Source organism: Xylaria bambusicola, assembly GCF_022495145.1.
Source record: "Xylaria bambusicola strain CBS 139988 unplaced genomic scaffold F5B22scaffold_38, whole genome shotgun sequence".
Lineage (NCBI taxonomy): Eukaryota > Fungi > Ascomycota > Sordariomycetes > Xylariales > Xylariaceae > Xylaria > Xylaria bambusicola.
The window spans coordinates 5,833-29,745 of NW_025953591.1; the positions used below are offsets into that span (position 1 = coordinate 5,833).

Genomic DNA, 23,913 nt, shown 5'->3' on the forward strand with positions numbered 1-23,913 from the left:
GGGTTTTATTTATTTTACTTTATTTTAAGTATTATTATATTTAAAGTACTTTAGTTAATAATATAATATAGCTATTTCCTAGCTATATATAATTATTAAGTTATTTTAATAGCTATTATAACAATTATAAATATTAAAACTATAAAGTTTATTACTTTGTTTAAAATAAGCTTAATAATAATAATAATTATATACCCTTTTTTATATTTTGTTAGTTGGTAAAAAAAAAGCTAAAGATGCTAAATTATTAGTCCGGTTATTTAGTTAACAATTTAACCGTTAACCCTATTATTCTTACTTAAATATATATTATTTCTTTTTATACGATTAATTTTCTTCTTTATATAGGTTAAAGTAAGGTTAAATATATATAATTTCTATTATTAATAAAACTTAAATAAATAAAGGTATTAAAATAACTACCGGGTACCTTTATATAATATTTTAGGTAAGTAACCAATTATATAAAAGTATTTTAATAAAACTAAAACCTAATAATTAAATAGGTATATAATTTAATTAAATTAGATATCCTTTTATATAATAATAACTTATATAAATATAATCCCAAATTTTATATGCTAAATGTTAAGTGCTAAGTGCTAAGTCCTTTAGGCTATCTCCGATGATTTGTCCTATGTGGTCCCACTGGACCTTCATGTTCTGCCCTACCCCGGGCATCCACATTTCGCCTTGTATGTACCTCCCCACACCTTTTTATGGCCAATGCAGAAACATAAAAGTCCTAATTGCACCCTTGGGACGTGGCTGTGTCTGAGTCTAATCTCGAAAAAAAGAACGCCATCTAGTTATCCTGATGGTTTGCCTGGATAGGGCACCCAACCTTCATTAAGTGATGCGTTGCTGATGGAGGGCAGCTGTTTCCCCATCTTACCGCATTTTACATTTTACAGAAAGATGGCTGTCGGCTGGTGCATGTGCCACTGCGCGCATTCATCCATTTATTCCGTTGGGTCCCCATCATCCTCCTCGAACCATCCTTCCGTCTTTTCTAACCCCTCCAACAAATATAATGATCCTACCTAGTGAATAAATCATTTCTTCGCAATTACTTGGTGTTCTATATTCGCCTTTCAAATTGACATCCCTCTTATTCGCGCCCGTCGTGACCATTTACCTCACGATTTCTAATACACCTATGGAACCTGCAGGCTTGGCAGTAGGCGTCACAGGACTCATCGGAATCTTCAGTACCTGTCTGGATATCGTTGAAAGGTGGGACTCCTATAAAGACTTTGGAGTCGAATCCGGTTCTCTCATAGCTCGCTTTAGAGCCGACAGGGTTCGATTTCAGCAATGGGGTCAGCGCGTAGGTATTGATAAAGGCAAACATGGAGACGGCTATCACAAAGCCCTCGACGACCCTTTAATTCGACCGGTAGTTGATCAGATCTTACAAAGTATCAAGCATTTCGATGATGATACAGGCGATTTCACCTCTTGCTTGCGACCAATCTCCGGTTTAATTGATCCGCTAGCCCATAGCAAGAGCGTTCTTCCCAGAGAGCGTCCACAATTCGAGAAGTATCAGGACGCAACGTCACGAAAGAGTAGACTTGGATGGGCTCTGAGATGGAAGACGCGGTCTCTTGCATTTGTCGAATCGTTTGACGCTCTAGTCCAGAAGCTATATGATCTCGTTCCTCCAGATCAGCCCACTATTCCAGGCCAGATGATCTCAGAACCAAGACATAGCAATCTTGCCTCTCTCAATGGTATGTCCCACAGCTACTTATACGTCATCTCTACTCACCAGATATAGTTACAAAAACAGGAGAAACTTCATGGCATCTTGACATTCAAAGGATCTTGGCCGATGTAGAAAAACAGTTAGACAGTAAGACCCCTCTTCTCCTACATTGGATTATACTCAATACGTCAAGATGAGACCCGCAAAGAGCTGAACGATTGGCTCGATACGCATGATACAAAACAGATGTACGACGATTTTGTCCGTAGGATACTAGATGGTACCTGCGACTGGATACTTAATCGGCCTGAGTTCTTGAAATGGCAGTCGTTCCCATCGGAAAACGCAAAGCTCTTATGGGTTAACGGGCCTCCTGGATACGGAAAAACGATTCTTTGTGCAAGAATCGTTCAACACCTATTGGCGACTTCTAACAGTCCCTTGGCATATTTCTTTTTCTCCTCAGAGTTAGAAAGCCGGGCGGATCCTTTTGTTGTTATGAAGTCCTGGATCTCTCAGATTACGATACAAAATCGAGATGCATTTGATCTCGCCCGAGAAAAACGGGAGGCGACCGACGGACGTATAGCATCGCAAACCGATATTGAAGAGCTTTTCAAATCAATCGTTCAGAATATACCGAGATGCATTTTCATCGTAGACGGCCTTGACGAGTGTACTGTACGAGAGAACGACGGCAAGACAGGTCGTAGGGATTCTTTATTAAAGTTTCTCAAGTCTCTTAAGTATATCATCTCAAACTCAAAATCACGGCTTCTAGTTGTTAGTCGCAATGACCAGGAGATTCGAGAAGGTTTAAACGGTAACAAGACTAATATGGAGTGTGAACTGGTTGAGTTACCAATACTTCCACGGGATGTCGAATCCGATGCTACCCTGTTTTCACAAAGCATTATCGAAGAGAAGCTCGCCAACAAAAGTGAAGCACAACGGCAAGAACTTGCACATAGAATGGTCGACCGGTGCGACTCAATGTTTTTAGGAATTAAATTGCTAGAACCCGACCTAAAGGGTGGCAAAAATCTAAAACAACTTCAGCGACTCATTGACGAAGCACCTAATAAGCTCGATCGCATTTATGATCGCAATTGGGAAAGAATTAGGAACCTTGAAAATATTAGTAGACAGCGAGCATTCTCGATTTTGAGGTGGGCAACATTTGCCTTACGTCCGATTACTATTTGTGAGATCACTGAGGCCCTGCTTCTGGCGGGCGACGAATGCGGCACGCTGGACTACACAGAACTGCCCGACTCCATCGACGAGGTCTATATCAAGACTGAAATATCAGAACTTTGTGGGTCTCTTATTGAGGTTCGAAGGGCTGAATCAGCTTCAAGCTTGGGTTATTCAACTATACATCTGAGTCATTTCTCAGTGAGGCAATACATTCTGTGTCATATGCCGGCTCGTCCCGGAGAGTTGATCGGAAATGAGCAGTTACGATCTTCGAATGAGGCAATCCAAAGTAATATTCTTGCAAAAATATGCATCCGCTACTTGGATTGCAAGGACGTCTGGGAAGAAATACAGCAACAAGAGGGGAATAATTCCATAATCCAAGCGTTCCGAGAGTATGCAGCAAACTTGTGGCACAAGCACGTGAAGCATGGAATTGTTAATTCCGAAGATGTTGTCCAGCTAATCAATACGTTTTTCCACCCAGAAAATGAGAACTGGGAGTCATGGAGAAAATATAGCGAGAATGGATTCCAAAACAAGATGATACAGTATGAAGGGGAACTTTTGTCAGGGAATCCACTGTTTTATGCGTCACTTCTCGGCTTCTCAAAAACACTAACTCATCTCATAGAGGAGGTCGGATTGGACGTAAACTGTGTTGACTCATCAAACCGAACAGCATTGCTCGGTGCTTCCTCAAAGGGCTGGGTGTCAGGTGTAATACAGCTTCTGCAAAGAGGGGCTAGTGTGAATATTGCAAGCAATAAGGGAAGAACTCCCATATATGCTGGTGCAAGTCAAGGACACGGTGAAGTCGTCAAGCTTCTCCTCGAAAAAGGGGCCGATATGGCCATAGCAAACAAGGATGGGTGGACACCACTAAACTCAGCTTCAAGCAATGGCCACATCGATATTGTTAAGCTTCTCCTCGAAAAGGGGGCCGATATAGCCATGGCAAACAAGGACGGATGGACACCACTAAATTCAGCTTCGGGAAATGGCCATACTAATATTGTTAAACTTCTCCTCGAAAAAGGGGCCGATATAGCCATGGCAAATAAGGATGGATGGACACCATTAAACTCAGCTTCGGGCCGTGGCCATACCGATGTTGTCAAACTTCTCCTCGAAAAAGGGGCTGATATGACTATCGCAAATAAGGATGGATGGACACCACTAAACTCGGCTTCGGGCCGTGGCCACACCGATATTGTTAAGCTTCTTTTCGAAAAAGGGGCTGATATGACTGTGGCAAATAAGGATGGATGGACACCATTAAACTCAGCTTCGGGCCACGGCCATACCAATGTTGTCAAGCTTCTTCTTGAAAAAGGGGCTGATATGGCTATAGGAAATAAGGATGGATGGACACCATTAAATTCGGCTGTAGCCTGTGGCCATATCGAGGTCATTGAGCTTCTTCTTAATAAGGGAGCCAATTTAACAGTAGTAAATAATGCCGGCTTGACGCCATTAAACTTAGCATCAAACAATGGCCACATTGATGTCCTGAACCTTCTTGAGAAGGGGGCCGACGTTCTTGCTCTCCCTTCTCAAGGATTTCCTTCCCATAACATCATCGACAACATGTCGTCTTGGGACCGCTCCACCAGCTCCGGCTCCGGCTCCGGCTCTTATCTCTCATCCGGTTACTCAACGGTTGTCCGCCAGGATATAATCCGGACATATAAGTCAAGTACGTGATGCATGAGTAATCACCGCTGCACAAAATATGATATGGCGAGAGGCTAATGCCGTATATTCATAGGGAACCGTCAAAGCGAACGGATCGAGCGAACAACTTCAAATGGCCGTTTGATCACTTACAACCACCATGCTAGGGGTTATGAGAAGGATGCCCCATGCCCCAGCTAGTAAGTAGCCTATGAGAGAATAACATTTGTTAACTATCCTTGCACCCCAGGCCATGCTGATCTCGAACTTAGTCGTTCTTCATCATCGTACAAGAAGACTCAGTAGAAGTCGGATGGATCTTGGGGGAGCTATAGAGCCTGCCTCCTTTTCTTCCCGTGCGATCGTTTTAACTTGACGGTGGCTAGTTTTCTCTGGGAAACGAATTTAATCGAGAAGGGGGCCGATGTTATAACAAGGGCAGGATTACTGGGCTTGGAATCTAGGCAATTCAGATTACAATGATCAACTAGGGCTGCATAAGTCCTTGACCAACGAACTCCTCTCGGCTGTTGGTGGCTTGACTTGGCTCTATATACAACTGGTCTGCCAGCCCAGACCGCCTAGGTCTCTGGGGTCTGTTTCAAGAAGCGACGTCTGTAATATAAAGTAATAGGTTAATAGTTGTATTATAGCCTTTATTTATTGCCCATATAAGTGGTATTTAACTAGCATTATTTACTATTATTAAATTAGCTCCTTTATTCAAAATACAATCCAATTCTTTAATGAGCTGTGTTATTATATGTGACAACCTGCGCACCTATTCCTAGACCCGAGGCGGCGAACTGATCCCATGGCTCACTGATTTTCGGACTATCAATGAAAGCTCCGCTTATATGGGCAAGCGTTGACGTGATAAGCTCGGTGATGTATAGGTTCCCCCTATGAAACATGATACGATGATTCCAGTTCCTTTGGGTAGGCATCATGATGGTATTCTGTATCGCAATTCTTGGGCCAGACGTACCACCAATCGAGATATCGTCGATTTTGACGGTATACACAGCATCGGGGCAAGTTTTGCAGGTAATTGACGACCCCAGTAACCAAAATCGGGTTGGATTTTCGTCAAATGCCAGATGGATCAGAGGCGCAGTTGCTCCAATAGCAGAAGTCATGGTAAACCAATCGATAGACGCATCTTTATTGATGCGTCCAAATGTGCCTGTACCGCCAGTAGCGTTACCCAAGAGAACGAACCAGACATTACCGTCCGGCCCAGCAACCGTACCAACAGGAACACTCCCTTTCTCTGCAGGAATTTCGATCTCCTCGCCATTTCCTCCGTCGTTCTTGTAGTGCCAGATCTTGCTATCCAAATCCAATCCAGAGTAGATATCGCCACTAGTAGGGTGCGCGGCAACGAAGATTGGACGTCGGCTCACAGCCCAGATCTGGTGATCACTTGGGTTGGTGGCATTGATTCTAACAATGTGTGAACTGTCTTTGCACGCAACCCATAGATTCCCACTATGCTCCAATATGCCGTGAGGCCCGAACGCAGGAGCAGGTATGGGAATAGTCTTGATGACTTGGGGTGCTGCGTTGATATCGTCGCCTTTCGGGTCGATGTGGAGTATAGCATTATCAAACTGGACAGTTGCCCAGACACTGGATGTAGAAGAATTTCTCTTTGAAATTGAAGAGGGTGTCAATCCGTGCAGACCAGACCACTGATTTGTTATTATCCATTTGCGAGCACCAGTCGGCCTTCCGTTGTTGTCGAGCGCTACTTTGAGTAAACCTCCATCTGATTGCTGAGAGATGAGTAGAAGATGATCGCTGACGGGGAGAATTTCGTGTGTTTGGGCAGCAGCTGGGAGTGCATACTCGATGACGCTTTTAGCAGGTAAAGAGGCCGTCGTGGCAGCGACAACATAGGACAACGAAAATTGTAATTGCAATACGTTGAAGAGATTGAGAAGCCGCATCCTGGTTCTTGTGCTGTTGCACAGAAACACAACTAGTCAGGCCAAGAGTTCCTTAAGTTGACAACACCTGAAGATGACATTCCGGAGGCTCGATTCAGAGGGTGTCAGCTAAGTTATAATTCAAAGCCAATGACGTGGTTTGGTAACGACAGAATCAAATGAAAAGGGGAGAGGCGCATATAGCATCCACTCAGTCCTACACAGATGTCTAGCGCACCTTTAGCTTGGTACGCTAGATGCATTTCTGGCATAAAGGGCAGCCAGAAGAAATCAACCTGTGGTGTTTTCAGCTGCTTGGGATGGAGATCGTCGGCTTTTAAACCTTTTCTGGATGTGGAGGATCGGTTATTGGGTCGAGCTTTTTACGCATGAAAACCACGCTATCGCGAGATCACGCGTTGTTTATGACCTTCGTGAAGTTTAAAAGGTATATATGGCTAGCAAAGTAAACGCCAAGGTGTAAGATGACTGCCATTAGGAATCTCTATTCTTCTATTCAAAGACTAGGAATAGATCACTTTCTTGACGGTTTCTTTCTCAATACAGACAGCGAAAATGGCTTACCAAGGATGGACAGATCCTTAGGGCATCGGCTTTTCAGGCGACCAATTAGCGTGATGATCTAAAAATTCATAGTTACGTACTCTAGTGCCGTTTTCCGCCTAGTGGAGCGAGACAGCGGCGGCTGCGCCAGGAGATGAAGCACGGTACTGCTTGCTACGCTAATACAACATCAACCAAAGTCTTGGATCTCCTACTGGTAGATTGCAATTGCCGACAACCCCGAATGAGATGTGCATTTCGTCTTATTATGTATACTGTCACGATATCGTTGGATTAGTATTATTGCATTGGTTACTGATAGCGAGGATTTTGAATACTATAGCAACTGGGTTGACCCTGTGGATATGGTACTACCCCGCTTTGTGATATGTTGCGTTATATAGATAATTGGGACACACAGCTGTTGCTAATCTGAAGTCACTACCTAACGTAGAAAGGAGCCGGTTAGTCGACATAATTGAGAACTTGAATAATCGGCTTAAAGATCTTTTAAGATGAATATGCTGAATACAATTGTTACGCCAAGCAGTTGTCCCCTTAAAGTATGTTCAAAGATTAATGGTTTTAAGGTTATGTAGCACATTGTAACTTAACCTTAAAGCCTTTGAGGTGAAATAAAGTTGTCAACACCTGTCACTTATCAGGGGAGGCACAAAACGATCCGGAATTGGTCAAAACCTGAGCGTTACGGTCGCACCGCTTAAACCTATACAGATGACAAGTATAGGTAGGATGCGTTCAATACTGATAGCGCCGATAAGATAACGAGAGATTAGTTTAGCAGCAAGACCGAAATTCTTCCCCGGCACGCTGGCTATACCTAATGATCAACCTCAAATACAAGATAAGAGAGGGCTAATCTCCTTGGACACTCAGAAGATTAATATAGGCGGTTGAGTTAGAAAAGAAGCTGATGTGGTTGCGGCATTGCGCCGAGACTCAGTCTATGCTTAGATAAGCTTACATACTCTCTATAAAGGCTTCAATCATGGGTAGTAGCCTGCCATCAGTCCCCTAGGTATTCCTCTCCCTCACGTCTCTTTTCACATTCGGTTGTGAGTGACTCAGTAGCCATGAGATATTCTGCGTCAGCACTCCTCGCCATCTTGTTGCCTCTATCCGGAGCCCATAGAAAGGAACGAATATGCCCCTTGAAAGGCCCACAGTTCCCCGCGCCAACGGGCCTGGGCTCCGAGGCCCTATTCCGGAACGCGACGGGTATGATTGAACGGTCTATTCGGGCAAGTCTTGGGAAAATGCCATACAATAAGACGACATTCTCCGTTGGTATGTTCAGCACGACGGACGACGAGCTACTCTATGAATTTCACCACACTGATCCAGCCGTCGCGACTAGTGGGATTGGAGCGAATGAGGTCGACGCAGACTCAATATACCGGATCGCTAGTATCACCAAGATCTTGACTGTCTATCAGTGGCTAATCGCGGACGGAGACCGGAAGTTCAACAGCCCTATATCTGACTTTATCCCGCAGCTTCTCGAGTACCAAGAGCACCATGATCATTACCCAGGGGCTCGCTGGGATGAAATCACGGTCAACGATCTGGCTATGTACCTCGCTGGGATCGCGAGAGACTGTGAGACACCCCTGTCGCATGTAGGCACGCAACAGATCTGCTAAGTTTACTTCAGATGGCCTGAATGATGTGGCTGTTTCGGGTTACATCACCTCGTTTCTCCCTGTTATGGCAGCTACCGTATTGCCAAACAACCCAGCAAATGGTATTGGTGTTCCTGAGAGCGAGGATCCAGCATGCGGATACTTCACAGCCAACGTCGAATACCTGCCATGTTCACGCGATGGTAATTCAGCTCCCTTGCGCATGACGGGACCATCTCACACTAACAGTCCGTAGTGTACATTAAAGAGGTTGCCAACTTAGGATTGAGCTTCGTGTCAAGCTATACACCCTCCTACAGTAATGCTAACTTTGCTATACTGGGCCTTGCGCTGGAGAACATGCTCGGGGCTTCACTTGAAGACATATTTGATGAACATATAGCAAAGCCTCTCGATCTTCGCTCCACAACTATGGGGAACCCTCTGCAAATTACAAATAACTCTGTTATTCCCGGCGGTGGCCTGGTGAGGAGTGGCTGGTGGGATGCTCTCGGTCCTCTGAACGGCGGCGCCGGGGGTTTCTCAACCACGAACGACCTAGCAGCTATCGGTAAATCCATTTTGAACAGCACATTGATGACACAAGCGACGACACGCCGCTGGTTTTCAACGACGTCCTTCGTGGATACCATCGAACAAGCAGTCGGTCGGGGCTGGGAGATCTTTCGCGTGCGCGCCAACGGGCACAGCGTAGACCTCTTCACAAAGAGCGGTAACTGGGGCGTTTACAATTCCGTCTTCTTCTTGTTGCCCGCGTACAACTTCGGCTTCAGCATCCTCTCGGCATCGAGCACGGCGAGAGATGCGGTCGTCGACGCCCTGTCTAACGACATCGTCAACACGCTCCTCCCAGCGCTCGAGGCCATCACTAAACGACAGGCGAGTGAAAACTTTGCGGGCCGGTACACGTCCCCTAACATGGGAACAAACACGTCAATCACCGTGACGACGGATGGCTCGCTAGGCCTCCGGGTCACCGAGTACATCGCCAGTGGCGTGGACCTTCTAGGGAGTGTATTCGCCCTGTTCGGGTCGGACGTCGAGTTCCGGCTCATTCCAAATCAGCTCTACGACGGCCGCACTCGAGTGGGATTTTCCGCCGTCTATCAACCGCCGTCGGAGATCCCGCCGAAAGACGAATTCTACTGGCCCTGCCAGAGCTGGCTTGATATTGACGATTACACGTATGCTAATGTGCCGCTTGGGTTGATTGCGTTTGACCTCGATGCTGATGGAAACGCCACCTTCGTGCGATTGGTAGCGCTGCGGGAGACTTTGCTTAGGAGATAGCACTGCGCAGTATATAGGTGGTATCCGACTAGAATCACGTTATGTGGCGTGAAAGGTTAGTCAATAGTCTTTGTGTAATTCATAGGGACAGGGCATAGTTTCATAAGGTGCGCATGTAGCCTTCTTAGCTGGCTTTTCGCGAATATCCTGCGTTTAATTTCCTAATCGCGAGTCTCCATAGTGAGTGACGCTATTCAAATGCCTATCCAAGCGTAGAAGCTGTCTTTCTCTTTAGGTTTGGGTGACATACACTGTTGACAATTACTCTCACTCACTGCAGTAGTTGGCCGTGCAATTCGAAACCTAACCTTGTGATGAGTCATCTACGGCGACGTCATGTCCCTGCCATCAAAAAAATATTGACGGGACTATAGTAAGTAGTCAGGACGTATTACATTGCCTGTTAGCTGTCTTAGGTTGTAGAATCCTAATAAAGAAGGCTGTTTGCAGCCACATGTTGACCCAGGCATCCTTTCCATCCATGTTCGCCACTGTCCAGTCCCTTCATCAGTTCATGTTCTTGGGGTGTCGTTTCTGAATATATTCCAGTTTATGGTACTCCAGACGGACAATTCCAATTTTTTTTTGAAACTTATGCACATTCATAGTACCGCCGGAAACCACGTTCATTTCTCCTCCTATCCTGCTAGCAAATTCCGATTTTACAGATTTAACCCAAGCCTCCTGAAACTAAATCCCCGGCTTTGGCGTTCGCTGCACAGTCTCAATATGCATTAACTTACGGATGTAGCATTCGCCGATTTTCATGTACATATCTTTGTCATGCTGGGGTCTTAGAACTAAGGGTGCACTGGCACCGTAAAAGATACCAATATGGCCTTCGCACCTCATAGTATCAAGTCCAATTCCTCGAAGTCCCGATGCGGTAGTAGAAAGTGACCGTCTTTTCGCCACTGTCGGTACTGTGTCTCGAAGTTGGTCGAGAACGGGGAAATTGCCTTCCGATCATGGAATAGATGACATCCTACCATCTCCCGAACACTTTTCTTCTGCTCCTCAAGAAAAGGGGAATAGTAAGAAAAGCTAACGTTGATCAAAACCTTACTCGTCATTTCACGTCTAATGAGTCCTTCTGCTGATGATAGCCAACAGAATCCTGTGCACGCCGACTGTAGGCCCTTGCCCTGGCTCTGCCAGACTCCCACCCGCTTAGTCTCACGCTTCATCAGTGTTGACGCTGTGCTTCGAGATCTTGAAAGTGCGTGGAACCGGGCAGAATGGTCATTCTATGTACCTAGGTAGTCAAGTGTTCATACGGTATCGTCTGTGCCCCTTTTTGTTCTCACCCATTTGCCTGTGTCAGACAGATGCAAACCGCTCCTTCCACTCTACCAGCGCTTTGGAATCGACGACAGTATTTACAACCCAGATCAGAATACGGTTACGGTGTACAGAAGATTCGCTAGTGTGGTGCTTAGCATTTAATTTAGTATTCGTATCGAGCTACTTAGATATCTTATCTTTTTGTGAAGGTCTATGTATCCCAATGCTCCTGAACCTCTATATCGCTTAATCAATGCCTAGATATCTTATCATATGTTTCTACTACAAGCGATCCCTACGAGAGCTGATATTCCCGGATCAGTTTCTCTGCGCAAGTTGCACCAGTGATATAGGCTATAGCTTGCACGTGACAGCTTCCCAAGATAGGGACAACGCTCATGTCGGCAACACGAAGGCCGTCGAACCCGATAAATCGGAAATCATTATCTACTACAGCATCTGCATCACCACGCTTTCCCATCTTCAACGTTCCGGTCATATGCCAACTGGAACCGACATATTGCTGCCAGTAAGCAAGTAAGTCCTCGTCAGACTCTGACTTCGGGACTGCCAAGCTTGCCACTGTGTCTTTCGCGTAAGGCTCGTTCTTTAAAAGCTCCATGACCTCTCGCAAGGCCCTAACGGCGACATGGCGATCAAAAGCAGAACCTAGGAATCGGGGATTAAACAGCAGTGGCACATTCGGGTCTGAAGATTGCAGAGTTACCTCCCCACGGCTGTCTGCGTTGTAGTAAAACACTAGGAAGCATGAATAGTGTGTGGATGATGTGATGTCTGGGATGAAATAATGGACAGGGAAATGAGTTATGACCTCGTAATGAGGAACCGTCTCTTTGCGGAGAAGGTTCTGCTCGTCTTGAGGTAGACTCTGAAATTCTGGCGAAGACTCTAAACCATCGAGCTTCTTCCATCCGATGCCCAGCTCAGAGGAATATTTCGACCAGTTTCCTGAACCATCTTTCTTCCACTGCTCGAGAGCCTCCTCCATGGCTTTGGCGTCGCCATAGAACGAGGGCCGCGAGGTGCTTGTCTCCTTCCGCTGATAGACAATGGGGACAAACATATGGTCTCGTAGATTTTGGCCGACCGCTGGGATGTCCCGAACAACAGGGATATTAAACTTTTCCAATTGCTTCACAGGCCCAATGCCGGAGTGCATCATGATGCTAGGCGAGTTCAGCGACCCTGCTGATAAGACGACTTCTTTGGATGCGAAGTAGCGAGTTCCTTTCGCTTCCACGCCCAGGACCTTGGTTCCTTCTAAGATCAACCTCTGGACGGGGGCATTCGTCACAACCGTCAAATTCTCAGGCTTAGAGGCCAATAGATCATTCGCGGTAGAGTGGTAACCTGCCTGTGCTGAATTGATGACTGTCGCCATACCGATGGGATTTCCGGAATTATGGTCGGGATTGAGCGGCCAGCCGCCTTTCTCGAAGATATCAATCATTTCAGTGAAATCATCTTCAAATTCGCGAGCATATCCAACCTTCAAAGGGCCTGAAAAACCGTGGTCTGAGGCCTTGGGGGCGGCATACTTGGTACTAACGCCTTCAGGCAACGACGGATCAAAGGACTCAACCTCTTTAAAACGCCGCTGCATGTTCTCCCAGTCAAACGCCTTGTCGCCAACTATGCGAGCCCATTCGGCGTAGTCGTCACGTGCGCCTACGCTCCAGACTCCGAAGTTAATAGCACTGGATCCACCAAGGCCGCGACCACGCGAATAATCAAGCTCTCGGCCTGCACAGTCGACCTGTGGAGTAGTCTTGTAGCCCCAGTTCAGTTCAGGCTTCATGAAGGCTGTAAAACGCTGTCCACTGACGCGGAGGTTGCGATCTGTGTTATCGCCCCCAGCCTCGATCAGGAGCACTGAAGGTTTCTTGGCCGATTTGGCTAGGGTGGTAGCCAACGTACAGCCGGCCGGGCCACCTACTCATCATTAGCATATGAGAAGGTGATCACTAACAGATAGAGAAAGCTATTGACTCAGTTGCCAGCCACATCCGCAGGCTAGCAACGACGCCATCAGGTCAACGTACCTCCAACAACCACAAAATCGAATGTGTTTGATGCCATTGTAGCTCTCTATTGTTCCAGACAGGTAGCTAGCTCGAGGATAGGAAGTTGTTCGGGATCTAAAGATAAAAGAACCAAGAGTTTAATCGACCATAGGGACTCGGCTCAAGTTATACACTACCACATTCCATAGCATTGATATGCATATTGGCCAACTTGAACCCATAACCCTGGATGGGGACCGTTACGTGTGCATTGAGCTCCAAATATGTGCGCACACTAATTGTTTCCCAGGTAGCCGGAAATCAGAGATGAAACCCACTATCGTCGGATATCAGTGCTACCGTTGGTTCAGGTGTTAATGGAAAATGCTACAATGTAATTCCATAAACATTCCTTCAATTCTAGATAGGTACTTTCTAACTCGTTGTTTATCAAGCATACACTAATCTGCTCCCTATCCCGCATCAAGTCTAACCTTATTAGGATCAACCAAACTGAGGATGGAGGACCTTGCCCACCAGGGTCAAGTGTCTGTCCTCGCTGATTGGAGTTCTGTGGCGTTGCCTCATACTAGCATCGGCTATGTAACTCCGGCCTGCACTCGAAGAGTGCCGGATAATCAGCTGGCAGGGAATGGCGAGGGGTGGGAGAGGGGACTAGCAAATCGCTCTGCTTGGATTTACTCCATCTCTTCATCTGCTTGTTCATGCTGCTTACTTACATAGTAGAGGTAGATACAGAAATACGTGCGACTTTCAACGGCTTAAGGGTCTAGTGTGGAGCCAGGAGGGCAGAAACAACGTTGGGTTTCCCCAGGGCCACGTGGGGCTCTCACGCGTTGTGGGCAGAGGGCTATTAAGTCTTCATTGTTTATCTCACAACATGGAACTTGAGTAGCGGGTTATGCCAGGTGCTCCATTACTATGTACAAGCAATTTCCCAAGTGTCCAGTCCTGTGACCGAAGTTTCGAAGTAAGTAGTATAAAGGCAAACCACCCAGCCCTTGACTCCTTAGCATCACTAATCACAACAATCTACTTACGGCACCATAGGCCGGGTTCGGATATTCGGATCCGAGTCCAACGATTGGTGGCTATGAACTAGACAGGCCTGGATATGCGTAGCATATGGTAGGTCGACGGATCTAGGCGTGAAGAGGTTATACTCAGTAGACACCAGTGAACTAAGTATGTTGGGCGAGTCATGCCTCTAACCTAGCCATATATGGATCGACCTACACCCACTCCCCACTGCTGTGCGCGAACAACTATGCTTAAAGTATACAGGAGCGTGCTACTCGCGACCGTGCGCATGTAACCGTGCGCCGTCAACTTGACCTAATACCCAATTGGGAACGGAAGATTTTCCTGTCCTAGTTCTCATAGTGTAAACTGGACGTTGCTTAGGTAGTGTCTTGTGATTGTACTAACTTAGTGTGTAACATATAGACCATTAACTCTTCATCGACACTCTTAACAGCGGTCTCAATAAGGCAACATACAGGAGTGCAGTCAGAGCGTAATACGTTAGGTTTGGTGTCGCTCGCATCGAACCAGATTCTTGGGTATCAGATCATTTGTGTATCAAGCAAGAGAACTACAGTGTCGCATCACCATTCCCGCTGTAACTTGACCTGCATAGACTTAGGGGATTGCCAAGATCACCAACATCATGCATCATACCTACATGGTAACCAGGATCAGGGAGAATTTGCACACGCCCCGCAGAATGAACAGAGTCAAGCTGCTTCATACCCACAGCTAGATAAGGACTACTACATATAAAGTATAAGCAAGATGTCTAAATTCTCAGGTCTGGAATTAGTGTAAAGCCACGAGCGCCATAGTAGCCAAACCATTACCATGGTATCTACTCGCAGTGTTTACATACATACTGCTATCTGTGGGTATTCTGTGCAGTTACTGTTAACGTATCAAAAATCCCTCGGATCGTCTAGACTAGCATCGACTGGGGCTCCATGTGTGCAGTAGGGTGTCAAGGATAACTTGACTGTTGCAATGTCGTACACTACTGCACCGCGCTTGACGGTCCGGTAACTATGGCCACGGTTCTTGCCAGACGTGCAGATGATTTGCGAAACACTGCTACTTTTGGGGTATCTTCCCCGAAATATATGAGGCCAGGCTCGCTATTATGAAGTTGTCGAAACATATCCTTGTAAGCTCGAGCAACTGTGCACGGCACTCGTGGTCCCTGGCATAGGTCGTAGCACATTGCGCAAGCGTTCGACACTATTCACCTTGATCATCCACTTCGTTGCTCCCCGGTCAAGAGGGAGGTGGCAACCCCCTGCGTTCTACATCTCCATTGCGAACGAGACCAGGAGAACGATCTCCTTATAAACCTCAACGTTGGCCCCGCCATCTGAAAGTTGACATAATCCATTTTGTCTGGTGTTTTCAATTTCACTTCATGGCTATAAGCTTACTACGCTGCATTGCCGTATGACCCATTGACCGAGGGAAACCTATTCCATGAACGGTATGGAGGCGGAGCCGTGGGTGCTATTGTCGTTGGGAACATTCTTCGTTGTGCTTCGACTTTATGCGCGATGGAGTAAAGTTGGATTCCGAAACCTGGATTGGGATGACTATCTCATGGTAGTGTTCGTTGTGAGTTATCCCACGTTAGATCACGTCCATCTATGTGAAGTTCATACATTATAACACGCACTTGGGGCCTTTGTGCAGATTGGTTTCGCAGGCGATGTTGCTCTAGCCTATACAGTCGGCGCACTCTTCGATGGATTGACCAACAGTTATATGACCGATGCAGAGCGTGCAGCACTCTCTCCGTTATCATCAGAATACGAAAAACGACAATGGGGTTCCAAGATCCAGGTAGCGGGCTGGACCCTCTACGTATTCGACATATGGTGCATTAAATTTTCCTTCGCCGTCTTTTTTAGCCGCTTGACGTGAGTGCAATCTATTTTTTTCGAACGTATTCAAGACAAAACGACTGATCTGGATATCCAACAATAGATCGGGAGTTCCCCATTTGCGTATGCGGGTTCGTATAGCATATATTTTACTCATCGCTACCTATCTGTTTGTGACGATAGGGCTGCTGGTGAGCTGCCAGCCGTTCCATCATTTTTGGCAGATTAATCCGAATCCTGGAGGTATGTCTTGTCGCCACAATGAGCACTTCTTGGAGAAATCAGGCCTAACCGAGCCGTAGCATTATGCCAACCGACAAATTCGCCATTCTATGTTTTGGCAGCCCTGATTTCAGATGTCGCCACCGATCTCTACTTGGGTTCGATCCCTTTGTCTGTGAGCTTGCTCCACGTCTTTAATTTCGATTCTTCACGACTAACAAGATAAAGCTCTTATGGGGAGTACAAATACCTTTGAGGAAGAAAATTATATTGCTAGGACTTTTTGGCGGTTCTATCTTCATTATCGTAGCCGGTCTCATTCGAGGAGTGGTTATCCTAACTGTAGGTTCCGTGTCCCTTCTCAATCCTTACATATGTACACGCCGCGCAGCACGGATAAAGTACCAATATTGACTCGTTTGGGTAACAGGCTGGCCCGGAAGGGGCTGTGACGGGAAGTCAATGGGCAAATCGCGAGACGTTCGTCGCCGCCATCATCGGAAACCTTCCTGCTTCCCAACCTTTGCTCCGAGCTTGGGCTTCCAAAGTCGGCCTAAGTGGCATATTCTCTAGATCTGATCCTACTAAGGGCCAAAGTCACCCCTTAAGCAGTATGGATCATACCAAGGATAGAAGAGTGGCCCCAGTCACATACTACAACGGAACTGCTTGGGCAAGCGACGAAAGAATCGTTGAAGACACGAGCGGTGACTCGATCGAGCGGTTCGACCATAACTCGAAAAACATTATTGTTACACATGACCTGACAGTGAAATCAGAATCTTTAGATGGCAAATGAGCCTGGCTCCGGGGGTAAATGTATTATATAACACGAAACCTGTTTTTCTAGCGTACAACATACTACAACAACTCATATATAAGGATACGGTTAACGAAAAGTTATTGGTAGCCTATCTAATTCATTAATACTATATATATATAACAACAATGTCAAGGTGTTCCGTGCTCCCAAAAGTCAGCCAGTGGGCTTATGCATATATGACTACAGTTGAAGCTGTGCTTGTAGTAGAAATTTGCCACCCAACACCATCCTTCTGTACCTGTAGAAAACAATATGCTTATGCAAATTGAATAAATCCCCGCAAAGATTTTGAAGGTGCGTACATTCACGGCACGGACCGAAGACATCTTTCATACATTCAAGTCAAACCCGAGGGGGCGTTGCTATCAAGTCAGCAGAGTGTATTCTATTCCCTATTATCACGGCGTAGGTTGTTGAACACAGAAATTATTGGCTTAAGGATTTATGTAACCCCTCTAACCTCCACACATAATTATTCAGCGCCAGCCACGTGCTAGGTGGGTTTAACGGAACTGAAGGATCATTCAGGTTGCCAAGCATAGAGAGCTCGATGGAGGAGAACGGACTGGAACGGACGTTATGTTGTCAAAGCTCAAAAGAGACTGATACAGTGATACGGACAAAAGGAAGACAGAATGGTTATAGCGCGACGTTCTCGACTCTTGTCCTAAAATCGCATAGCGTGTACATGTACATATAATACGATCCCATAAGCGTCTAGGTGCATAACTTGCGCAGGAACAGGCGTCGAGCACGATCCAACTAGTAGCTACATAGTACACTGCCGGACTTGAAGCAAATTGAAACAGCGGACACAGTACATGGTATATATGATCGTGTCCGATTGGTAGGAAGACTGTTCTTGCAGATATCTACACGCACAATGATAGTTCATCACAACTCAACTACCGTACCTGACGCAAGGAATCCAATGCCTTACCCTATCCTAGTCCTAGTCAATATCTGCCACTCTTATGCGCTACACCCGGATCGCACATTCCCGGCGCAGCCCGGCGGTAGTGAAAACGCTACCATGTGAACCCTCTCGCCTTTGAAAAGAATGTCATGCATGCTTCGTACGTTTAAATCCCTGAAACCCGATGACGTACTGTTCCGAAAGCCCGGTCAAGACTGTGGTGGCGCATATACCGTTGCGGCAAGGGTACCAGGATATGGGGATCCTAGTCTATAAGAGTGCGCTGAAGGTTAACGGTCAAAAGTGAGTCGACTACAACTGAAATCAATTGAAAAGGCGGAATCTGATGTAGTTCGTCCGCCTCCTATGTGCTGATATTCCTGTTTCTGGCCGCGTCGCAGAAGGCACGATATGCAGCTCAAGCAAATAGGTCGTCACGGAAAACCTGACGCCGTTATCACCATGTGGTAATAACGGACTATTCGCAACGCGTAACCCTTATTATTATTAACCCTGTTGTTATCCAAGTCCTAGTAATCAGAACCGACTCGAGTCTCGTTTCTGCTATGTCGCAATTCCCGTCGGCGATGCTTTCAGTATCGCCACATGTAACGCGGCTACCGAACTATACCTATGTCAGATCCAATCTTGTAAATGTGGTCAAAAAGTCGTCAAAGAGGATAACCAAGTACCAGAGGCACAACAAAATTCCATAAGTGAGAGAACGCAAACTTCTGGTCTGTCGAGATCGACACCCAAGTACGCTCGGTCTCATCGGTGAAGCTCAGTAGTAACAGAAACGGGAAAGAACAGTAAGACGCGGCAGCGTACAACCACGCTCGAAGCATTGTGATTGATTTTGATCTTGAATGGGCGCATCTCGGTTGGAGCCTTTGCTCCATCTACTGCTCCATGCTTGCGGAAAATAAGCTGGCTCAGGGGGGGCCTTGTCACTCGCCTTAACTACTTAAGATGGAAGTGCCGTTGCCCTTGCGGTGGGTCGTGCCCCTTTCTCTAGTCCTCTTGTGGGAGATCAGGGCTAGGTATAGCCTTAAAACGTATTTTATGATAACCGATATCTATCCTAAGGCTTTGGCTGTGTTAATCGCCAAGCCCAGAGCGGGCTCTATGGATTCCAACCTCGTTCAGACCTCGTTGCAGCATTGCCTGGACTCACCGAGCCCCGCTTGAAATCTTATTTAGGCCATGCCTGCACTATTCCACAATTTCTCTTGATAATTCCCTGCCATGATGCGCGTCCGACCTCGCAGGTTTGAAGTACAGAAACATTGGATGGCAGATGCCAAGCCGAACCTGGTGGCGATAGAGAAGCGTGTTACGACGAGGAGATCGCAAGTGATGCTAATAAGACCTAAGAGTATCTAGCCCAGTGACTGCAGATTATAAAAGGTTCGTGTGCTCCTGTAGCGAGTTAACTTCGAGGGTGTGGCAGGTATGGCAGCTACAGATCATCTCCGGACAGACGCTTTACCATAATACTAAGTATTAAGATCTAGGGTAATCATGCGAACCTTTGAATAAAGACCCCTAGAAGGCTATCACAATCCATTGTTCGAGATGGCCATGACAGCGGTTTGAGGGTGTCATTTTTGGAGACAGAAGTTTCTTCCAAGTTTGTTCCCCGTCTAGAATTGAGCCACTCCCTGGGGTTAAGGTAAGTTTGTTTTGGTCAAACGCTAGCAATATCGCAATGTAGTGGATTGCGGGTAATAGCTTCAGACGTATTTTCCTCTGTCACGGCTGGCAAATCCCAAATTGCGCTATCTGCGTGATTAACTTTCCAGCCACTAGGGCCGTACTACAGGTCATGGATCGTCCAGCTAACAGTCGTAGTGCAGGCGCAGGCTTGACCAACTGTTCGCGCCCAAACGCCTATCGGCAGTCTTGTAATAGCAATCATTATGTTACTGATGGAAGGTTGAGGAGTACCGGAAAGAATTGCAGAGAAGCTGGGGCCTACTTCAGCATAAGGAATAAATAACTCGAACTTCGTCGGATCTAACAGCCAGCAAGAAGATAGATGTTTGTTATTCAGGGGAACTATCTTATATTCCGGTATGTAATAGAGCTTGTAAGATAGAGTTACATACTCAGTGGCAGCACTCCACACTAGAGAGAAAAAGAGCGCGTATGTTAAGGTATAGATAAGCAAAATGGTACAAAACAATTCGGAATATCTTCTTGTTAGACCTTACATCTGGGCCAGTTTTACAACAGTTTCTAAAGAGGCTTTGGGAAATGATAAATTAATATAATAAGGATGCGTCACAATGGATAGCTCCGTTGAAAGCGCAAGAGAGTAGATAATGCAGTGATAGAGTATCCCAGCTATAAAGAAACCGTCCACCTTGATTAACAGCCATATCCCACGTCACGTCAATAATTTTTGCTTGGGTAAATGTAGAATTTCCGCAGGCAAGATCTAGATCTAAGCATTTTTCTGCCGTGCTCGATCCAAAGTCGGTACAGCTGGGGTTGATATCTTTCGAGGCCAGGTTTATAGGGGTCCGCCTCTCCCGGACGACTTTGCCAAGACTAATGCATGTGATCGATCCGGCCAGAAATGCCAGTGTGATGATACAATGGCAATTATCTGATAATTAGCGAATAAGTTTTGAAATACCATCGCTGCGTTCACTGGTCAAGCGAGTTTGAGATTCAGATGAAATCACATCCGCAGTATTAACGAGCGATGTTGAACTATCGTGAGCTTCCATCTCGAAGCTTAACCATGCAGATGAATAACAAAGAGGAAGGTTGAGGTAAGCAGAGATGAATGAAGAACTAATTATCATATATATTATCCTATAGCTCCTAATAATAAATACTACCTCGGAGAGATAGGAACATCTACACCACAAGCTGTGTATATGGTGCTGTTTCATCACAATTGGTGGCCAAGAGTCGGATACCACATTCAATCCTATGTCCAATATCTGTGTAATATCTCATACAGTACCATATTTCAATCAGCAGGCTATATAGGAAGGCTATATATGTTAGATCCCATGAGCACATCTCGGTACTTATTAACTCGATCTTCTTAGTTAAGTTCTCCAAGTCTTCGCTTATTTGAGACTACCTGTCAACGGCCGTGGTTATAATGAACGAGGGCTGATACAGTTGTTTTTAAGGCTAAAGCATCAACAAAGTCTGAAACTTATAGATGTCGCCATTTCTGCAGCACCCAATCTGTAGGCATCTCCCTAGCCGTGGCTTATTATAGCTGTCACCAGGTAACTAGTGTATATGGAGCGGCATAACCTTATTGCGGGTATTGTTTATCTGTAGACGATCTCAATAGTTAGGCTTGCATGTTACAACGTAGACATTAGATCACTTGAGATCGTCAACTGATCGTTCCCGAAGGCGGCGCTGATTCATTTCCAAGCTACTCCACACCAGGGTAAGAATATGTTACATGAATGCCGCCAAGAATGCGTCCGGATGTTGCGTCTGCTCGATTTTGCTAAGGCGAAATGGATATGTGTTGAACGTAGGTAGGGCTATAAATAACCATTAGACCGCTCGAACGTCTAATGGCGTCATTTTTGACGTTCGAGAATGCGCAACGAGAGAACCAAGCCCCAAGAGATCCCTCATAAAGTAAGAGGCGATTTCGGAAGATAGAAGTCAAGGACAAAGAAAGCGAGTGTATATAGCTTGAAAAAATCTGAAAGCCCTCACTCCTGACCTTCTAGACTTTGCGCAGCAATAATATGCTTACTGTGTGCCTCGTACCTTGTTCATTACAAACAATAGAGACGGCAACCGTACAGATAAATTAGCTCATGACTTTAAGTGATCGTAGCGAAGTATAACTGATCACCATTGTGGACCAGACTCGTGTGTCCCCTTTATTAGATCAGTCCCACCCCAGTCAACGTAAAAGCCCTCGCGCCGTAGAAAACCTAATGATAGAACATGCGAGTTTTCTAGAATCCCAAAATCTCGTTTACTTTCTTCGTAACCATCCGAGCCCCAGGGTTATCTGAACTAGATACAACAAGTTTTTCAAACCCAAAGGCCCGCAGACCCTCAGGGTTGGCGTACGATTTGAGATATGATTCCGTCGGCCGATTGATATGTCGCGATTCACCTTCCCCACCAGGGAAGTCTGGGCCAGGAGTCCCGTCAAGGAAAGCCTTTCTCTGGCGAACAAGATAGTGGGCGTTCTGCTCGGTAACCGGGCAAATGGGAATGTAGAGGACGCTTGAGTCCGATTGACCCTGGTGTACACTGTCGACGGCATGTATAGCTAGATTGAACATGTTAGAAAGGTAAAAGAGAAGGGGGGTGAAGATGATGACGTACTATCACAGTGCCACGCGACGAAATCTCCCGCCTTGACTTCAGGCATATGCACCATACTCGTGTCCAATTCGAGATGTGGGTGGAGCTCTGAATTCAGTTCTTGTCCATGACCTGGAGTAGCACCTTGTAGCTCGCTCGTCATTCCGGAACCAGAGAACGCCCAGTTGTCTGCTGCCAGGTACTCTTCTTTCGACACATCTTTTGACTGCTTCAGGGGGTGGAAGAAAGGCCGTAGCAGAAGATACGCTGTTGAGAGTTGGAGCAGTGGGTTTACTAGGAGGGTGCCTTCGAAAGCTCTAGAGTTGCTCATGCTCATCCATCCCTGGAACATGCGGAACATTGAACATGCTCCCAGCCCATTATAATTGTCCATGACGGCTGATACTCTTCCGCTAGCATCCCAGGGGTCGTAATCTTCCCATGATCCTTCGAACACCTTGTCGTAAACGCCACCGAGCCCGTAACCGTGTTTTTCCCATCGCTCAACACTACCGCCGTCGACATGGGGGCCTAGTGCGAATTTGGCATCACCAGGCTGCCGTATACGCAGGCGGTCGGCATACGTCAGGGTCTGTGATAGTGCAATGGAGCTCTCGGGATTCGAAGAGTACCAAAAGTTCATTAGCTTCGACTGCACCTCCAACAAGTTTGGATGCGCCCTTGCTTTTAATTGAGGCTTTGACCAGTACAGCTCATACACTTGGGGGTCATCCTGTGGGAATGCTACACAAATGATTAGAATGCAATCAGACAATACGGGTGGGACGGGGCTTGCCTTTTGTTGAAGGATTCTGTCTGACGTATTCTTCGATTTCATTCTTGTATGATCGAGCTTCGCTCTCAGGTATCACACCTCTGATCAGTGCAACACCCCTCTTCTTGATATCCGATCGCAATCTTATGAGATCTTCATCAAGGGTTGAGAATTCCAGAATAGGAATCACCTTTGATTTGTCTTTTGCAAGGATGGCGTTTTCCTGTTTAAGTTGAGCAAGAAGCCTATTCCAACTTTCGATAACACGATCCTCGTGGCCAGCGACTAGGGACCTTTTGAGGTCCAGAAAGCGCTCTGGCAGTGGCGGTTGGTTACCGCCGGATAATGAAGCGAAAGAATCGGCAATATTGCCTTCCCTCTTCGTTTGAGGCTGAGACTGTGTCGGGGCCATAGTAGCCATGCTTCGAGCTAGAGAGGCTGTCTTGGACAGTAACACAGTAGCTGGTTTGGATTTTGAAATCATTTTTTATTAGTTATGTTAGCTAGAGGTACAGATTCCGTGATCCTTCTAATCAAGAGATATTTATCATGTCAGAGTTGTGCACTCTAAATTAGGGCGGCCCATCCCGCGTCGGA

General features: G+C 46.2%; 7 protein-coding genes across 7 annotated transcripts; 4 read left to right on the forward strand and 3 right to left on the reverse strand.

The window, feature by feature from the left end:
* Nucleotides 1–1,159: 1,159 nt before the first annotated feature.
* Nucleotides 1,160–3,896, forward strand: F5B22DRAFT_637962 (prion-inhibition and propagation-domain-containing protein; the record flags this gene model as incomplete). The annotated part of the gene is made up of 4 exons (XM_047977516.1): nucleotides 1,160–1,736; nucleotides 1,778–1,858; nucleotides 1,905–3,661; nucleotides 3,864–3,896. The coding sequence occupies 4 exons, from the start codon at nucleotides 1,160–1,162 to the stop codon at nucleotides 3,894–3,896; spliced, it is 2,448 nt and encodes an 815-aa protein (XP_047828431.1).
* A 311-nt stretch (nucleotides 3,897–4,207) lies between these two features.
* F5B22DRAFT_616367 (ankyrin repeat-containing domain protein) lies at nucleotides 4,208–5,110 on the forward strand. Its single transcript, XM_047975582.1, has 2 exons — nucleotides 4,208–4,610; nucleotides 4,683–5,110. The coding sequence occupies exons 1-2, from the start codon at nucleotides 4,256–4,258 to the stop codon at nucleotides 4,787–4,789; spliced, it is 462 nt and encodes a 153-aa protein (XP_047828432.1). The 5' UTR covers nucleotides 4,208–4,255; the 3' UTR covers nucleotides 4,790–5,110.
* F5B22DRAFT_321268 (uncharacterized protein) lies at nucleotides 4,835–6,642 on the reverse strand. The gene has a single exon (XM_047970706.1). The coding sequence runs from the start codon at nucleotides 6,538–6,540 to the stop codon at nucleotides 5,332–5,334; it is 1,209 nt and encodes a 402-aa protein (XP_047828433.1). The 5' UTR covers nucleotides 6,541–6,642; the 3' UTR covers nucleotides 4,835–5,331.
* A 1,229-nt stretch (nucleotides 6,643–7,871) lies between these two features.
* F5B22DRAFT_616371 (putative secreted beta-lactamase) lies at nucleotides 7,872–10,247 on the forward strand. Its single transcript, XM_047975583.1, has 3 exons — nucleotides 7,872–8,703; nucleotides 8,759–8,929; nucleotides 8,983–10,247. The coding sequence occupies exons 1-3, from the start codon at nucleotides 8,178–8,180 to the stop codon at nucleotides 10,035–10,037; spliced, it is 1,752 nt and encodes a 583-aa protein (XP_047828434.1). The 5' UTR covers nucleotides 7,872–8,177; the 3' UTR covers nucleotides 10,038–10,247.
* A 1,212-nt stretch (nucleotides 10,248–11,459) lies between these two features.
* Nucleotides 11,460–13,786, reverse strand: F5B22DRAFT_616372 (uncharacterized protein). Its single transcript, XM_047975584.1, has 2 exons — nucleotides 13,385–13,786; nucleotides 11,460–13,274 (listed from the first exon to the last, which is right to left on the reverse strand). The coding sequence occupies exons 1-2, from the start codon at nucleotides 13,419–13,421 to the stop codon at nucleotides 11,617–11,619; spliced, it is 1,695 nt and encodes a 564-aa protein (XP_047828435.1). The 5' UTR covers nucleotides 13,422–13,786; the 3' UTR covers nucleotides 11,460–11,616.
* Nucleotides 13,787–15,198: 1,412 nt separating this feature from the next.
* On the forward strand, nucleotides 15,199–17,437 carry F5B22DRAFT_616375 (uncharacterized protein). Its single transcript, XM_047975585.1, has 6 exons — nucleotides 15,199–15,997; nucleotides 16,076–16,302; nucleotides 16,370–16,509; nucleotides 16,569–16,663; nucleotides 16,717–16,830; nucleotides 16,919–17,437. The coding sequence occupies exons 1-6, from the start codon at nucleotides 15,860–15,862 to the stop codon at nucleotides 17,285–17,287; spliced, it is 1,083 nt and encodes a 360-aa protein (XP_047828436.1). The 5' UTR covers nucleotides 15,199–15,859; the 3' UTR covers nucleotides 17,288–17,437.
* Nucleotides 17,438–22,183: 4,746 nt separating this feature from the next.
* On the reverse strand, nucleotides 22,184–23,737 carry F5B22DRAFT_637967 (uncharacterized protein; the record flags this gene model as incomplete). The annotated part of the gene is made up of 3 exons (XM_047977517.1): nucleotides 22,184–22,506; nucleotides 22,563–23,285; nucleotides 23,338–23,737. The coding sequence occupies 3 exons, from the start codon at nucleotides 23,735–23,737 to the stop codon at nucleotides 22,184–22,186; spliced, it is 1,446 nt and encodes a 481-aa protein (XP_047828437.1).
* Between the last annotated feature and the right edge of the window lie 176 nt (nucleotides 23,738–23,913).

Excerpts from the sequence above, each read along its gene's own strand:
- F5B22DRAFT_616367 (XM_047975582.1), top strand. The coding sequence starts at position 4,256 with ATGGCTATAGGAAATAAGGATGGATGGACACCATTAAATTCGGCTGTA. Across the intron at positions 4,611-4,682 it reads AATCCGGACATATAAGTCAA|GGAACCGTCAAAGCGAACGG; the intron begins GTACGTGATGCA and ends GTATATTCATAG.
- F5B22DRAFT_616375 (XM_047975585.1), top strand. The coding sequence starts at position 15,860 with ATGAACGGTATGGAGGCGGAGCCGTGGGTGCTATTGTCGTTGGGAACA. Across the intron at positions 15,998-16,075 it reads ATCTCATGGTAGTGTTCGTT|ATTGGTTTCGCAGGCGATGT; the intron begins GTGAGTTATCCC and ends GCCTTTGTGCAG. Across the intron at positions 16,510-16,568 it reads GATTAATCCGAATCCTGGAG|CATTATGCCAACCGACAAAT; the intron begins GTATGTCTTGTC and ends ACCGAGCCGTAG.
- F5B22DRAFT_616372 (XM_047975584.1), bottom strand. The coding sequence starts at position 13,421 with ATGGCATCAAACACATTCGATTTTGTGGTTGTTGGAG. Across the intron at positions 13,275-13,384 it reads CGATTTTGTGGTTGTTGGAG|GTGGCCCGGCCGGCTGTACG; the intron begins GTACGTTGACCT and ends AATGATGAGTAG.
- F5B22DRAFT_321268 (XM_047970706.1), bottom strand. The coding sequence starts at position 6,540 with ATGCGGCTTCTCAATCTCTTCAACGTATTGCAATTACAATTTTCGTTG.
- F5B22DRAFT_616371 (XM_047975583.1), top strand. The coding sequence starts at position 8,178 with ATGAGATATTCTGCGTCAGCACTCCTCGCCATCTTGTTGCCTCTATCC. Across the intron at positions 8,704-8,758 it reads CGCTGGGATCGCGAGAGACT|ATGGCCTGAATGATGTGGCT; the intron begins GTGAGACACCCC and ends AGTTTACTTCAG. Across the intron at positions 8,930-8,982 it reads CCTGCCATGTTCACGCGATG|TGTACATTAAAGAGGTTGCC; the intron begins GTAATTCAGCTC and ends AACAGTCCGTAG.